General features: G+C 42.8%; 1 protein-coding gene across 2 annotated transcripts in view; it reads right to left on the reverse strand.

Moving 5' to 3' along the window:
- KDM2A (lysine demethylase 2A) overlaps nt 1-17,494 on the reverse strand; it is an 81,529-nt gene extending 64,035 nt beyond the window's left edge. The window contains exons 1-2 of one of the 2 annotated variants that reach the window (XM_074230956.1): nt 17,393-17,494; nt 16,255-16,384 (exon numbers count right to left, since the gene is read on the reverse strand). In XM_074230956.1, coding sequence (XP_074087057.1) covers nt 16,255-16,296 — 42 coding nt within the window. In that variant the 5' untranslated portion in view covers nt 16,297-16,384; nt 17,393-17,494. Of the gene's footprint in view, nt 1-16,254; nt 16,990-17,392 lie in introns of those variants that run through there. The other variant, XM_074230957.1, reaches the window with a different exon arrangement.
- Nucleotides 17,495-17,810: the final 316 nt, after the last annotated feature.

Consider the following 17,810-nt stretch of genomic DNA (forward strand, 5'->3'; position numbering starts at 1 on the left):
TTGGGTACTGATGATGTCCTTGTAAAGAGAACACAATGGAATCTCTGTTTATTCAGGTCTTCTTGGCCTTTCCAATAATTTAAGAGCATATTATATTCCCTCACAAGAAAAGTTTGGAATCAAAGTGAGAATTTTACCTATTAAAAAACCCAAGTGAGATAGAATATGTATAGAGTTAAAGAGAAATTTTAAATGGTTCAATAAATCCAAACAATCACAGAGCTCTTAAATTGTTCTGGTCGAGAAGCAAGCCCCTCAGAGTCTGGGTCAAGTCCTGAAAATGGCCCATGCCAGGAGCTTGAGAAGTCTTTTTGCTCATTTGTGGTCATCTTGACCCATCTTCAGTATCTGACCCACTTGCCTAAGGCCCCTCCTGGATATTCCCTCTTGAATTTAGTGACATATTCTGTCATGGGAGCCATGTGGCACGAGAGAGAAAGCTTGGCTTGGAGTTAGGAAGACCTGACTTTAAATTAGACATTAACTAGCTATGTGACACTGGGCAAATCACAAAGACTCTGTCAACCTCAGTTTCCTCTTCTGAAAAATGGGCATATTTCCCAAGGTTACAAACTTAAGCTCCTAGTGAACAATGTTCTTATTGAATGATCACTGACAGGGCCTGGATACCACCACAGCAGGCATTCAATTTATCAGTGATGCTTGCTACACAATTTTTTAACTCAAACACAAACTTCCATGTCTTTAAATAACACCCTCCCAATAGACACATCCATATAGTATATTTACTCCAGTACTACACATAACTACTGGGGTACAGCAATGTGTAAACAATTTTGAGCCGTGTCCAAGTAGATGACAAATGTAAAAATTAATACTGCCATCTTAATTCTGCAGCTGAAGAACCTAGGAATAACATCAGGGTGATGAAGTCCAAAGTGAGTCAAGGATTTCTGGAGTTCCTCCTAGATGCCAGGTCTCACAGAGGGGAGGGGAGAGAAGTTACACAGGGAGTACAAGACTCACACAGGGAGTACAAGACTCGGCCAATGACTTCAATGGCCCTGAAATCTTACTGGGGTCATCTAATTTGAGAACAAAATTTTCTGGGAAATAAATAAACCAAGAAACCCCACACCCTTTTGATTTACACCAATCACCATATTTTACAGAAGCAGAAACTAGGGCCCATAAGCATTATCCACATCAAGCAATTGGAAAAAATAGAGTATCAGGTAAGAAAAGAGACAAAAGGAAGAAAAGAGAGAAAAAATAGAAAATCAGGTTAGAAAAGAGACAAGGTCTGATTGTAGAGCACAATCATCGACCTTGACCTGATAAACAGCAATGGACAGCATTGTCCATCAGAGGCTATCGATCAAGGGAATCAAATAGAACCAATCTTTTTGGTCAGTCTCCCTGGTAAGAGAGAGTTCCAAAAAGACTCAGTCTAGGAAACCAACTCCTGACCACTGGGCCAAATGGGACCTGCCTAAGGGAATTCTCCAGAAATCTAGGGGTGCTAACAGGCTGGAGGGGTGGTGGTGGCTAACTCATAACCTGCCACAAGCTTTGTGCCAGTTGCAGCTCACTAGCAGGCTAGCACTTCATTACCTGCAAACAATTCAAGGAGTAACCACTCATGGACCCCCACCTGCACACATCCATGTATATCTGAGAATGAAGATGGGAAAAGTTTGGAAGAGGGCCACAACAATGGTCACAGCAACAGAAATAGAAAGGGGCTAAATTCAGTTGCAAGTATTGAGGAAGAACTGACCCAGACAACGACAGAGGAGATCAACACAGAGTTGATTTTCCCCCTAGATCCTAAGTTCCATGTGGACAAGGAAAAGATCTAGCTTTGGTTTTTTCCTCATCTTGCCAACTGCTAGACGCAGTCATAAAGGTTAACCTGAAGGGGATATTGGCAAGGTCCAGCATAAAGGGAGAAGTAAAGACTTGCATCCATTCCATCCTATCTCATGTGCAAAGAGGTGCTGAAGGCAGAGGGGATAGGGTATCAAAAGCAGAGCTTATACTTTAGTAGCTTTTATCAAGCTTCATTTGAATAAATATTCTAATGAATATTTTATTTTTAATGAATTTTTAAATGAATATTTTATTTTTAAAACTGTTATAATTTGCAGAGGGAATAGCAAAGTATATTCTGCAAAGAAATCATATTTTACTTAGATGAATGCAAACATAATTTAGACTTCAAAAAAAAGGTTTCTACACCCAGACTTTTTTTTAAAGAACATCTAAAATAATTAGGGGGGAAAAGTTGTCATGGATAAAATTGCTTACAAAAAGGAAACCGCAGATGGAGGTAAATAGCCAAGTATAATAATAGGGTCAACCACAACCCTCCCAAATCCACGTTTGGCCTAATCTTACTGACAAAGAAACCTCCTCCAACCTAGATATGCAAATGACCAATAACTTAAAAGAATTTCAGAGTTGCCTGGTGTATGTGAAATGATAGATGTTAGGAGCGGCTGAGCTCAGGTCTCTCTGTCTCCCTAGGCTGGCCCTTTGTCCTCTACACTAATCATGGAGTCCTCATATTCTTAAAGAAGGCCTTAGACAGAGCCTTCTTAGAAGGATTTCTCCTAAATATTGACAAAAACCACTTCAGGTAAAGGAGAAAGGGAAGACTCCCCTCACTGCAAGTGGAATCTGAAGCCAGAGACCACTGAATTTTTGGTGGCCTATATACTTTTCTAAGCCTCAACCAACCAACTAGAGACATCCCTATACCATCTTCTTGTTGTTCAGTCATTTTAGTAGTCTGATTCTTTGTGACACCCCCTCCCCCATATGGGGTTTTCTTAGCAGAGATACTGCAGTGGTTTTTATTTTTTCCTCCAGTTCATTTTATAGATGGGGAAACTGAGGATGAAATGACTTGCCCAGGGTCACAGAACTAGTAAGTATCTGAGATAGGATTTGAACTCATGAAGATGAGTCTTCCTGGACTCCACGCCCAGGTGCTTATCCGTTGTAGCACCACCTTAGCTGCCCTCTATAAGAGGTCAAATTAATCAATTTATATGCTTGGCAGTCAAAGGATTAGGATCCAAATATCACCTCAGTCTTGGCCTAGGTCATCTTGAACAAGTTCAACAAAGAGGATTTCTCACAAGTCTCTTGATTCTGGTAGACAAAGCAGGATTATTCTCATTTTAAAAAAGTCATAATGAGACTCCAAAGGTAAGAGGCCTGGGCAAGATCCATCCCTGAAGTCCACACTTAGGCTCTTTTCACTCTACTTTGAGAAAATAATGAAGGAGAGCTTCTCAGAAAAGAACAAGGGACAAAAGGCATTTTTTTTGTCATTCTAACTGGAAGGACTATCATAAATTTCTAAAACAATGGAATTTTGTGTGAAATAATTTTTTATTTACTAGATTTCAATTCCACTCTAAAACCTCATTCAACATTTATTAAGCTCCTACGGATGACAGAGACAAAACATAAAGCTGTCCCTGCCTGCCCTGAAGGAGGATTTTTTTTTTTAACTCTGCAGGTCCCTGCTGGAGGCTGTAGAAGCATAGGACCAACTGAAGGTGCTTGGTGGGCTGCACAGAGAGACTTCTTATCAACTGTCATTTATAAATTGAGATAACAGTGGGCTACAATAGGGTCACCTCGGGGTTACTGTGAATTAATAAGCACAAAGTACCTGTTTACTCTATAAATATATTTTTTAGATTGAAACTAGTCAAGGTTTCTCAAAATGTCAAGAGTACTTTGGCCAACTCCTCTGCCATCTTTCCAGGCTGGTCCAAGCCTTTCTGTCCACAGGAGCATAATGGAAATGCCCAATGGGCAGGTCCTCTGGGCTGATTTTTATATCCTACATGTCTAGACAAAATATTGGCTAAATCAATACAGCTGGAAACAATGGTCAAAGCACAGACCTTCAGGCATCTGCCCAAACTAGGAACCTCCATTCTAAATTCTTTAGAAATGGTCTTGGACTTCACCACATTACTTTCCTTAGGCTCTCACAGTGCCTTGCATAGAACAAACCCTCCATTGAAATATTTGTAGAAGTGAATTCCTAATAGTCTCCCCAAGAGAGATAAAAAGATTAAGAATTATATCATCTGATTTCTCTCTCATCACACTCAATTTGGATCAATGTCCAACATGGAAACAATGGAAAGACTGGCAGATTGCCTTCTGTGGGGGGGTGGGGGGAGGGAAGTAAGGGGGGGGATTGTAAAACTCAAAATAAAATCTTTAATTAAAAAAAAGAATTATATCATCAAAGCAGTGGAGTCCAACTGGAAATGGAAGCCACTACATCCAACTACATAAAGATTCCTGCAAATAGCAAACTGGCTTAGTTTTAAAATATAGCATTCTCCATGTTTTGCTTTGTTTTTGTATTTTAATTTTTTTTATAAACTGTTTCCCAAAACATTTTGGTCTGGTGAGTCCCGGTTTGACACACCTGTAATATAAATGTAGAGGAGGTCAAATCAATCAATTTGTACTTTCAATTTGGCACTGGAGTGAGAATGCTTGGCAGTCAAAGGATTAGGGTCCAAATACCACCTCAGTCTTGGCCTAGGTCATCTTGAACAAATTGATTAAGGTCTGGAAACCTCAGTTTATATTTATACATCTAAAAAATGGAGAGAGTAAGGGAATTGGACTAGGTGGTTTTTCAGGTCTCTTTCAATTTTAAAAATTAGATCTCACAGATTCTAGGATCTCAAAGTCTTTCCTCCTTTTCAAACTACTTTCACAATCCCCTAGTTCCTTTCCTGACTCACTTTGTACCTCTCTGGAAAAAACACCCCACAAACTGAGGTCATTTCTCCACTGTTTCCTCCAGTGCAGGAAAGTCCATTCCCCCTTCAATCATCCCTTTCTCCTTAATTTTCAGCCACTCTTTATGTACTAGTTCCTTCAAGGCTGCCCCATTCTTCAAACCCTTCACTTAAAGCAAACAAATAAAATTCCTTTATTTGATCCAATTATCCCTTCAAACCACCAGGTTCTATATCTCCACCCTTTTACAATCAAACTCCCAGAAAAAGCTATCTTATAAACTGCCTTCACTTTCTAGGTTATCTAGGTTTCAATCTCATCTTTTCCCTGAAGCTGCTTTCTTTAAGGTTATTGAATAACTCTTTTTTAAAACCTCTTCTGACAGCTTTTGTTTTTATAACATTTGCATTTTCAAAGGTAACCCTCTCAGGGAATAATTCCTTATAACAGAGGGGGAAAAAATAAAAACAGTTCTAAAAAAGTTAATCAATATAAGAAAAGGTCTGACAATAAATACATTGTTCCACATCCATGGCCTCTAATCACCTCTACAAAGGAGAGAAGTACCCACCCTCTTTTTTATGTTTGGGGACACACTTGGTCACCACAATTTTGGAGCACTGAGTTCCCACTGTCCATTATCTCCTTAGCCAGGTCCAATGGCCTTTTCCTAATCCCCATCCTTCTTGATCTTTGGTCTTCATCTGACACTGATGATCATCCTTTCTCCCAAGGGTTTCCATAACAGCTCTCTCTAGATCCTCCTACTATCTTCTTGGTCACTCCTGCAGTCTTTGCTATCCCATTCTCTATGTGTGAGTGAATTCCCTTTTTCTCCAGTTACTACGCCCCCTCCCTTCACAGGGATCTCAGAAGCTTGTCATGTAATGTAGTTCACAATGTCACTGCTGGATTGGGAACAAGATCTGGATCTGGATACCAGCTCTCCCACTTTCTACCTGTGATCTTGGGCAGATCAATTACCTGACTTTACTCAATTCCCTTTGTAAAACGTTGAAGGTGGACTAGATGCCTTTTGAAGATGCCTTCCTGCTCTAAAACTATAATGCCAACAAGTCCAACTAGTTGACCCCTAAGCATCTCAAATTCAACATATTCCCCAGAAGCTCACTATGCCTCCTTTCTCCTCCATTTGTGGAAAATATCACCATTCTCCTCATCCTGATATGAAACCTAGAGTCATCCTTGATTCTTCTTCCTCATCTTTTATATTCAATTAGATGAAAATTCTTACCTGTTTTGCCTCCATAATTTCACATCCATTCTTTCCTCCATTCCCATTTGCATCCCAGTCTGTCATCTCCTGTCTGAATTGCTCTACTTAAATCCAAAGCTCTCCAAAGCTTCTCCAATCTACAAGTAGTCAGAGAACTATTTTGCCTGCCTTTTGAGCCCATGTCCAGTCATCTCAAATTCAAATTTTTCCAAAACAGCACTATGTCCAGAGTCTTCTTTCCCCCAACCCCCTCCACTCTTGACAACATTGCCATCCACTGAGGCACCCATGCCCACACCCTCAGTGTCCAAGTGGAATCCTCACTCTCACTTAAGTAATGCTTCTTACCTTTTCCACATCCCATTTTCTCCACCCAAAAGAGCTACTGCCTTTGGTTCAGCTTGTCTCTGGACAACTGCAATGACAGCCTTTTTCCAAAGGGTTCTGGCCTCCAATCCTCCACTCAACTAGCAAAGTGATTTTTCCAGAGCAGAGGTTTGATTGTGTCTCCTGACCGGAGACTCCAGTGGCTCCTTAGTTACCTCCAGAATCAAACAGCAAGTCTTCTGCCATGGAAATTCCTTCACAAGCTAGTCTGTTATTACAATTCATTCTCTTCCATATCCTAGACCCTGATCTGTTTGTACTTTCCCTCCCCTCTTGTTCCCATTTCTATACCCTTGGAATGGTTGGGTCAAATCGGGAATGCTTTCCCACCTCATCTGTTCCCGAGCCTCCTTCAGGACATAGAGCAAATCTGTCTTCAGCAAGAGGCCCTTCTAAATCTCCAAAGTTGCTAGAGCCTTCTCCTTTGAGGTTAACTCATGGCACTGTATGGATTTGTTATTGGCCCTTAGTTGTTGCCTCCTGCCCTGGAATGTCAGCTTTTATGGAACTCCTTTGGCCTTTCTTCATCTCCCCAAGCCTGGATCATAGGATATATATTACATATATATAGCTGCTGACTGACTGCAAAGAGCTCCAGTTTCCTGGTTCAAAGCACAAAGGTCAGATAGGTACTAGAGATAACAATAGATTATATAAAGCATAACGATCTCAGACACAAAGGACTTAAAATGGTATGTGTCTTAAGACCAGTGCACCACCTGTTTCTATCCTTTAGTAAATCTCTTCCCAAAGTTTCTAAATGAGGCATAATCGGTGCTCTAGAAGTCCCAGAGCTACAGGCTCCCAACCCAAATGAAAAAAAGAAAGGAAGGAAGGAAGAATGAAAGGTTGGGTATGTACAAAATATTTATGTGATGGTTCTTTTTGTGATGGCAAACTAAAAAGAAAACACTTTTTAAAAAATGACTAATAAACTATTTTCTCATCATCCCTACCTTCAGATACCATCAAGGAACCTCTATGAGAGCATAAGGGAAAGAGACAAGCTTGAACAAAACTATATTCTAAAACATTGTATTTTTATAGTCACACAGTTAACGGAGAGGTATAAAGAATCATGACTGTGTAGTAACTATAAATAAATGACTTAAGAATTGGCAAAGTGCAGTGGACAATGTCAGGCTCTGCTTTAGCCCACATGAAGGTGGTGTGATGCTAGTCGAGACCCTTCACCTCTTGATGCCTCTGGCAACTCCTAAATCACATATTAACTACAGAATTTCCTCTTCTGGGAGTTTTCTATAACAATGAAATCACAAATCCAGTATTTCTCCCTTTCCCTGGAATCAATAGAGCAAAATATTGCTTTGAAGGTTTTCCTCTTTTCTTCCATTTTTTTCTTTGTTAAGGCAATGGAGTTAAGTGACTTGCTCAAGGTCACACAGCTGGGTAATTATTAAGTGTCTGGGGCTGGATCTGAACTCAGGTCCTCCTGACTCCATGGCTGATGATCTGCCCACTGTGCCACCTAGTTGCCCCAAAGGTTTTCCTCCAACAAGGTATCCTCTCCATGCAAAATCTTAAAAAATTCTGGCAAAGAGTTTGTGTAACTATCCACCCAGGAAAAACCAAATGGACCAAGAAGGCCTGTCATCCAGCCGGTATGTAGTACGTAACAGGATAAATGGATTGCCCAAGTCATCAAGTTGATTTTGTCCTCTCCCTGAAGATTCCAAATTCAATTAAAACTCAATGCAACAAGCCTTTATTTAGAAACCACTGGCATTGGGCAGTTTGGTTAGGTGCTACTGGTCATCAAAATTAAAAGTCTCTGTTCTTAAAGAGTTTACGCTCTGCAGGAGGGGAAACATACAAAGATAAAGAAATACAAAATACACGGATGAGATACAAAGTAACTGAAGTAGGTGAGGGGAGTGGAAAGCATTAACATTAGCCAAGGGGGATTAGCCAAGGGTTCCTGTCCAACTGCAATTCCTCACCGGGGGTCAATGAGGCTTGTTTTTCTTAAAAAATAATTTGACTACATGTAATTGGGGAAAAATATTAAAAAATAAAAATAATTTGAAAACATTTCAGTATATTTGTTTAGTCATTTTTCAATATAGTTGCAATTTTTTATAACCCTATGTACTTAAAAATATTATCCTAAAGAGGGTCCATAGGCTGTCAAAGGGGTAGAAGACACAAAAACATTTAAGAACCCTCTGCTGAAAAGAACCTCCAATTGAGACAGAAGTGGAGGTGATAAGGGAGCATAGGAAATGCAGAGGAATTATCACTATAGGGGACAGGAAGTAGAACGGTTTGGTTAGACTATGGCGTATATAAGGAGTAATGTCGGATTAATGGAAAATGAAATCATTCAAGCAAAATAGACTGGACAGACTATGTAATGGAGTTTAAATGCTAAAGAAGTCTATTTTATCCTAGATCCAAAAAAGGTGTCACTGAAACTTTATGAGCATGAAGAGATCTCACTAATTTCGTGCTTTACAGATATCAATTAGGTAGTTGTATGGAACTTGGATGGCAGAGAAAGCAAAATTAGCAGTCTATTGCAATAACCCAGGGCAAAGGTGATGAGAGCTTGTGTGGGCATAGTGGCCATATGGGAAGATCAAAGTCAGATGTTAGAAGAAAAAAGAAATTTAGACTTGGCAAATAATTGGACTTTGGGGATGAGGAAAGAACACTACCCAGGATATCTGAAAGGAAGGTGGTATCTCATGATAAGCAGAGAAGTTACAAAGAGATGTGGGTTTCAAGGGGAAGATAATGAATTCCATTGTGAAACATGGGGAAAAGTTCTATGGGATATCCAGGTGGAGCAGGACTGATTCAGAAGAACTTCATGAAAACCTGAAATGTCTATTTGAGGGTCACCTTTGCAGGGATCAGACCAACCCACGAGACTGAATGAGCTCATAATGGAAAGAGAGGGTAGAACAAAGATGCCCCAGGACAAAGTCCATTTAAGAGGGAGGAATGGGGAGCATGATGAATCTTCAATGGGAACTGAGAATGAGAAAATATTCAGGAAGGGATAGCTGATAGTATAAGAAGTAACAGAGGTCATACAGAAAGAAGACTAAATGACAGTCCTTAGGCATAGGAATAAAGGACCACTAATAACCATGGAAAGAACAGACTCATGTGATTTCTAAGAACTCATTACGAGGCAGTTCATTTCACTTCTGCAAAATTGTTAAGAAAGTTTTCCCTTATACTGAGTCAGAATCTAACTGTCTGTAAATTCTGCCTTTAAGGATAGGCCTCTTCCACATGGTAAATCCATTTGAAGATGGCTATCATGTCCTCCAAAAACTTTTCTTCAGATAAAATAGCCTGTTTCTAAAAACTGGTCCTCATGACAAAGTTCCCTATCCCCTAACCATGCTGGTCCCCCTCCTAAAGTGTAATGTGAAGAACAGAGCCCAATGTTCCACGCGTAATGGGACCAACAATGTACAGAAATACTGCTATGACCTCTCTCTACACCTATTCATATAGCCTGAGATCGCATTAGCTATCTCTGACACGTCACTGTTTCCTCATACTGACTTTCTGGGGGCCATAACACTCCCCCTCTCCAACCAAGTCATTTTCACATGAGTCACTGATTAAATTCATCTTTATTATCCTACATTTGTGCAGTTGGGTTGCCCCCCCCTTAAATATAAGTATGTTTATCCTTCTACATTCAAATTTTATCTTATTTGTCACTATACTCCAACTTCACTCCTTAAATTGCTCAAGCTCGCCACAACCTTTTGGCATCTTGATTCCATCACGAACAGAATGATCTCTTCTTATGTTATGTCACCTCTGACATTGATAAGCAAGCTTATGAACCAAGCATTTTCATCTAAGTGACTGGAAAAAATTTTGGGCCCATCACTGCCAGGATAGAGCTTTTTTTTTTTTAGATTTGTTTTTTTTTTTTGCAAGGCAAATGGGGTTAAGTGGCTTGCCCAAGGCCACACAGCTAGGTAATTATTAAGTGTCTGGGACCGGATTTGAACCCAGGTACTCCTGACTCCAGGGCTGGTGCTTTATCCACTGTGCCACCTAGCCGCCCCTAGGATAGAGCTTTATGACAAGTCCTTCACTAAAGACTTCATCCCAAGAGAGGATTCTGGGCAGGATTAAACAAGATGACCCAAGTGAAATATTGATTACTAGCTGTTCAGTTTTAAGTTATCGCTAAGACATTAATCAAGGCTTCCATCAAGCCTTTACATTTAGTACAAATCTTACTTGCAATGAGGATGAAGGCTCTATGTGGTACTGCTGGAGGAATTAACTTTTCTAATATGCAGATCAAATCCAGTTCAAATCAAAATAATATTCTGTAAGTCCCTTCTAAGTACAAGGTCCTGGGAAAAGTTCAAAGAGATCAACAGACTCACAAAGCACCTGCTTCAAAGCAGGTCATTTCTGGTCTACTTGAAAGGACCCAGATGCACTAAATGCCCCGTGCCAATGCCCCTAAGTTCTCTCCCAAACTTCCAAGGAGGCTGCACTACAGATTGGTTGGGAGGAAGAGCAGCACTAAAATGGAAGCAGCCTGTCCACTGCCAACCCCAGGCTCCAGTGCCCTTTCTCTTCAGTAGCCAACAAGCATGGATTGCCTACATCTACTTGTGCCAGACCCTGGCCTCAAGAAACTTCTATTTTACTGGGAGGGAGATATGTACTCCAGGAAGCAAAGACAAACTAATCTGGAGAGGAAAAGTATGCTAATAACTAGGAGTGTGGAGATATAAAGGAATGAGATCCAGGAAAGTTTCTCTTTTGAGGTGGCATTGTACTAGGATTTGAAGAAAGCTGGCTACTCAAAAGGGAATACAATCCAGACAAGGGGTCAGGGACTGAATCTAGAAGGTCACAAACATGCAAACTGTCAGTCTGGCTAGAAGAAGGAGTGTTATGAAGATGAGTGATAAAGAAATTGGACTGGGAGCCTCTGTGGGTGGGCTCTTTAAATGCCTGGCGATGGAGTTCATATGTTTTGTCCTAAAAGCAACAAGAAGCCACTAAAAATTTGACTCCTATCATCTAGGTGGTGAGATCCTTGAAGGCAAACGTGGCTTTATTTCTGTCTGAATCTGATTCATGAGTAGTTATTAAATGGAAAAAGTAAAAACCCCTCCTGCTAGGTTGACTAATCTGTTAGTAAGCACCACTCACTGGGTCTGAGGTTCAATTAATTCCAAGCCCACTTTTATTTCTATCACTGCTCAATCCCCATCACTCCATATTGTCCATGAAGATTTTGAGAGACTGGTGAAAGTGAGCCTACCAGAGTCTGTTTGTAAGGAGTCCCTCACCTTGACAGGGCATCTCTGTGTAGCACCAGGACCACCTTGTCCTCACACTCACCAGAGTACCCCTTCAACAGTAGTCTAGAATTTTGCCAGGAACTGACAGCACATTTGTCAGCTTGTCTTTGAAACAATCCATCTTCTTTCCCTTCTTGAAACTGAAGATATCTCCCTGGTTCTAATGTAAGAGTCCCTCTGCTATCATCCTCAGTCCCTCAGAGGGCTTGCTTCCCTTCCACAAGATCCTTTTCTCACATGGGCTCACTGACTAGGAGCATGACCATGGTCAGGTTCCCTTTGCTAGCTCTCAATTCCTTGAAAAAACAATTCTGTCCCCTCTTTTTGGATCTTTCTTCCTGGTGGGGGGAAAAAAACAGAGGTAAATTACTGCACAGCCAGCCCCTCAATGCCACTGTTCTTCAGTTACTGTCTCATTCACTACAAGCACCATCCCTTTATTGGTTCCTCTTATCACCAACAAAGTACATAAAATAAATAAGTCGGGGCAGCTAGGTGGCACAGAGGATAGAGCACCAGTCCTAGAGTCAGGAGTACCTGAGTTCAAATCCCACCTCAGGCACTTAATTGTTACCTAGCTGTGTGGCCACTTAACCCCATTTGCCTTGCAAAAACCTAAAAAACCCCCAACAAAACTTAAAAAAATAATAATAAGATAAGTAAGTCCCCAGCCTTCCCCATTGTTGCCTTAAACAACTATCCTAAACTCAGGGCTTTGGGCTGGCTCGTATCCTCCTATCTCGTCTTGAGTTACCTCTCTTTGCCTTCATCTTCCAGCCTTGTTTCTGATTTACAATCTCAGCTTCATCGCTTCCCTCTATGACCACAATTTCTTAAAATACCTCCTCCCTTTTCTTCCTCAATACAATCACTTAGAGCATTAGAATTTTGTTCCTGAGGAGCTTCCATTACTCTTGAGCAGAGTTCCCTTGTAGAATCTCAGGCTATGGAATCCTGCCTGTGCTTCAAGCTGACCTGTTGAGAGCCATTCTCCCTCAATCCAGAGGAGCCATGCTGCCCAGTATTCAATCCCTCCTTAGCCAACTTCATCAGGGCATTCACCAGTCACTTCCTCTCTAGAGACCTATAAATATTAAGTCTATTCTCCATTACATGGTACCTGTAATGCAGAACAAACCACCACCCCCACTAAGATCCCTAAAGTAGATCACCTGACTAGGAGACGAAATTTTGTTTGTAAGAATCTACAAAGAAATCGTTCCATTCAAAAAAATACTTACCTTGCTTAAGAAAGACAATCACTGAGATACTGCTCATCAGTATCTATTTCTGTATCAGTCAATTAGCCTCTGACACTAGAAAATAGAGGCTTGAAAGAGTCATTTTCACATTACCCATCCAGGTAAGGAATATTTGCTTCAATCCACCATAATAATAAAATTCATATAAAAGACCACCAAACTGTTCTCTAATTATCATGGTTCCTACTTCTCTTTGCTTTGCAGGCAGATTCTGGACTTTTTTGGACATGGCTGTAGTAGTCCATAAACAGCACAATTAATAATAGCTGACACTTTCACGGAACTTTGAGGATGTATCTACAGAACCTCAGTTGGTCCTTCTATAACCTTGTTGTAATGTTACAGTTATCACTTGCTCTGTTTTGCAGAGGGAAAAACTGAGGCTCAAAGAGTTTAGGTAGCTTTCCTAGGAGAGTTAGAAGTATCACAGGAAGGATCTGGTCCTGGATGCTTCCTGATTTCCAAGTCCAACTCTCCCTCTTCTTACCATATGGCCCCTCCCAAGTACCAAGTTCCTAGAATGTATATTTCTTTTACAGATTTCAAAACACTATATAGGGGGCGGCTAGGTGGCGCAGTGGATAGAGCGCCGGCCATGGAATCAGGAGTACCTGGGTTCAAATCTGGTCTCAGACACTTAATAATTACCTAGCTGTGTGTGGCCTTGGGCAAGCCACTTAATTCCATTTGCCTTGCAAAATCCAAAAAACAAAACAAAACAAAAAACCACTATATAAAAGGATAAATGGGTCAGATGCCTAGTTCTGATATTGAAGAGAAAGAGAATGGGACTTACCCACCTAGACAGACTGCTTTGCAAATGAAGATATTAAATAATTGCTATAGAAATAGGCACTTGATTCCTGAACATTTTTTCAGGCCATTGATGAACATATTAATTAATTAATCCCATATTACATGGCAATCCTTTGATTAAAATAACACGAATAGCATATATTTATAAAGGATGAAGCATGGTCAGCCAAAAGAAAAGAGAAACCCACCTGCCTCCCTAGCACACTACTAATCTCTCAATTCTGAGGAGCTAGGGCTACAGACCAATGTCAGTCAGTTGATGTGTTGGTTAGTCTCATTTAACAGCCTTTTTGCTCTTTCCTTTTTTTTATTCTTTGTTATGAGGGATGACTCAGTAGATGGGGGGAAGGGGAGAGGTGCATTAGGAGAGGAAGGTAATATCAAAACAAAAAAATATCAATAGAATGAAAATCTTTTTTAAAAAAAGCTGGATCACACAAAAACTTTACCCTCACTGATCAAATTAAGCAAGCCTGTCTTATTAACTGCTTCCTTACCTTCATATTCCATAATCACTAACTACAAAATAAGAAATTCTATACTTTGATCAACTTTAAAAATCACAGTTTGGTCAAAAGATGCCTATAGTTTAACTCCTTTTCTCTCTCTCTCTCAAGTTTTTTGTAAGACAAATGGTTAAGTGGTTTGTCCAAGGCCACACAGCTAAGTAATTATTAAGTGTCTGAGGCCGGATTTGAACCTTCTCTTTTTAAGAAAAACTTCCAACTTCTATCTCCCAAATTTTACAACTTTTCTCCTACCTCACATTTGTTCACAGGTCATTTATTACCCCTTGCCTTCTGGATTCCTCTTGAAATACTTCACTTTAAATCCCCCCTCATCCCCACCCCAGCTCTTCCCTCCAGTAGGCCTTACTCCAAGAGGCCTTTCTTGATTCCCCTAGTTGTGAGAGAGCTCAATTCCTCTTCAATTCATTACTTATTTGTACCTCTGACAGAATAGCCTCCTTCAAGGCAAAGACTGCTTTTCATTTTGTTCCCTGTATCCTGAGGTTAGCACTGCAGTTCACATGCTTTTCTTGATCTAGAGTCCTTGAGTCTATAAACCCTGGACAAAACATCTGTATTAGGCTAACAATATCATTCCACTTGGAAAGAAATATCTAATAAACAATACAAGTTTCTTGACTTGTTGATTTTGTAGGAGGTTTAACCTCTGGGGATAGAGCTTAATATTTAGCCTCACCAAAGAGATGTGTTAGTAACCAGTTATTTCAAAAGCAAAAGCCACTTAGCATGGATCTTCCACAAATTTGTCTTCATTTAATAGTTTTGGCTTTCCAGAACAGATGATAACTTGCACGAATTGATGTAAAGCAAGCAGAACTAACTAAACAAATTTATATAGTAACAACACTGCAAAGACAAACAACTCGTAAAGTCTTCAGACCTCTGATCAACTCAGTAACAATCCATAGTTCCAGTCACCCACCTCTGTACAGAGAGGACTCAGGAAAGAGGATGAAACCTACAGTTTGTGGACTTGATCAATTATACATTTATCAATTATACGTTTTGCTTGATTGTAATCTGTCATAAAGGATTGTGTTTTTCTTTTTCTTTTTTCCCTGGTGGGAGTGAGTGTGGGAGAAAGAAGAAGCAGGGACTGAAAAAGTCTTTTGTTAATGAATAAAATAACGATAAGGTACCTTCTATCTACCAGTAAAGTTGGAAGTTCCTCATCGACTATATTTTCTTCTCTAACACACCAAAAAAGACTGCATAAGATTTAAGTGAGTTTCTTCTTAAATATTGCTAGAATGACACCCCAAACAAATGCTATAGGAAGAGATGTAAATGTAGTAGCAGAGTCCTCCCACTAAAACCATGACTCTTACTATAGCAAAGTTGTATCTTCCCCTATGAGATGAATGGAAAGTATCTGCTCTCTCTCTCTCTCTCTCTCTCTCTCTCCAGCCTGGCACAGAATCTTGACTAGAGAAGGTTCTAGATAAATGCCTTTTAAATTGACTGGTACTTACCAAATGACCATTTATCAATTTGATAATGAATGTTCAACAATAGTTTTCTTGTGTGTCTTAACTAGTGTAAACATCATTCATAACCACACAGGAGACAACTTTAAGGAGGCCAAAGGAGGGATGAAGAAGTAACTGCTCCCCCCGTCCCCCAATCTCCATTCCCCAAGCAAAATGAGTGTTCTTAAATTTACATGTATGTTTTTTAGCTGTAATCTTTACAGCTGTTCTGGTGGCATATCTATAATCTACTGAAGTCTAGTCATTTATATTGATTTTCCTAAGAAAAAAGTCAAGAATTCTATTTTACACTTTCTTGTCAGAAAGAGTGACTACTAGGCAAGCCCTGACTGTTCAGTCTTTGGGCCAAATAGTCTTAAAACACCTTCCTTCCCCACAGAGAAGTCACCTACTGTCCAGTCAATGAGGACGGAAACAAAGAAGGGCTATTTTGCTGTGTGAGAGAAGGAGAGCACTGACCAGTCTCTGGCTATAACGGATCCTTTCTTCCTCGGGTTCCATCTCTTAGAGTTCTTCTGTTGAGATGACTGTCAAGAAAACCTTTCCTGAGCTGTCTGTCTTCTTTCTTTTCAAGAAGCAGAAGGCAACACTAAAGAAGAATAACAACATAAACCGGGATCAGAATTCAATCTTACTCTCCTCTTATAGCCTTACAGCCAATTCGGGGATACCACCGTAGCCTAGAGGCACCATAGAGCCCCAGAAACCCCATGGAGAAAGCTGGTTCTCTCCCCACAGACTTAAGAACTTCTCTGTTGTTGCCCAAGGGGTTCCCGGCGATGAGCACAGTTGCTTATACCACCAAGTCGGCTATGGCCTGGGCAAGCCAGTAGGTTTCACTTCCTTCTGTAGAGGGAACAAGCCTAGCCTCTACCCAGAGAGCAAGCCAAGTGAGCAGGGCTCTTCCCTGGATGGCAGCATCAGCATAAAATGCCAGGACTGCCTGGGCCTTTCCACTCCACTTTCAGGTCTGCAGGTCTCCCCGGGGCTGAAGCGGCCACTGACTTTGGAGGCACGGAGAGCGCCTAGAACCGCTTTCTCCTAAGGAGAGCCGAAAAAGACACCACCCTGCGCACACCGACTTGGGATCCAAAGAAGTTGGTGCGTGCTGGCGCTTTTCCTGGAGCCTCTGGGCGCCTCCTCTGACCCGAGGCCTGCTCCCCCTGCCCACCTCACCTCTCCCTCCACCAGCCCGGAGCCCTAAAAGGTGAGAACGGTGGAAGGGGCGGAGGGAGGCCGGGCCAGGGGCATTGCGGCGCCGCACACACCCAGCCACCCAGCCCGGGCCTGCGGCCCCCCGCGCCCGAGGCCTCCCCGCCCCCCCCCCGGGTTCCAGGAGATCCACTTGTGGATCGGAACGCGGCGCCTCCTCCTCGGGGCGCCTCCTCCTCGGGGCGCCCCCGCCGTCGGGGCCCCGGCGCCCAGCGGCCGCGTCCCGCAGGCCCGGGCAGGAGGCGCCGCCGCCGCCGCCGCCCTCCTCGGGGCTCCTCGCGGAGGGGCGAGGCCAGGATCCCCGGGGGGGGGGGGGGGGAGAGGACGCAAAGTTTGCACGGGGGTCCGGCGCGGCCCGGGGGGCAGGGAGGGGCGGGGGGCTCACCGGGAGCTCCGTCCGGGTCCGAGCGATCGGGGCTCTGGCGTCTTCGGCCGCGGCCCGAGCGGGGCGAGCCGGGCCCGGGCCCGCGAGCGGAGTCGGCGGCCCCCGGGAGAGCTCGGGCCGTCAGGCGGCGGGGCTCGGGCGCGGGCGGCGGGGGCAGGAGCCCGAGCCGGGGCCCATCCGCCGGGCGCGAGCGGGCGGGCCCCTGCCGGCCTCCCTGCCTGCCCGGCGCCCGGGCCGGGGGAGGGGGGGGGCCGGGCGGCCCGGCGGCCCAGTCCCTCCCGGGGCGGCGGGCGGCCCGGCGGAAGCCGGAGGCCGGACGGCGGGCCGGGGTGGGGGGGGGGGGCGGCGGCGGCGGGCCGCGGGGCTCGGCCCGGCTCGGCTCGGCGGCTCCGCGGGGCTGCGGCGGCGGCGGCGGAGG

Source organism: Macrotis lagotis, chromosome 3 (genome assembly GCF_037893015.1).
Source record: "Macrotis lagotis isolate mMagLag1 chromosome 3, bilby.v1.9.chrom.fasta, whole genome shotgun sequence".
In the NCBI taxonomy this organism is placed as follows: domain Eukaryota; kingdom Metazoa; phylum Chordata; class Mammalia; order Peramelemorphia; family Peramelidae; genus Macrotis; species Macrotis lagotis.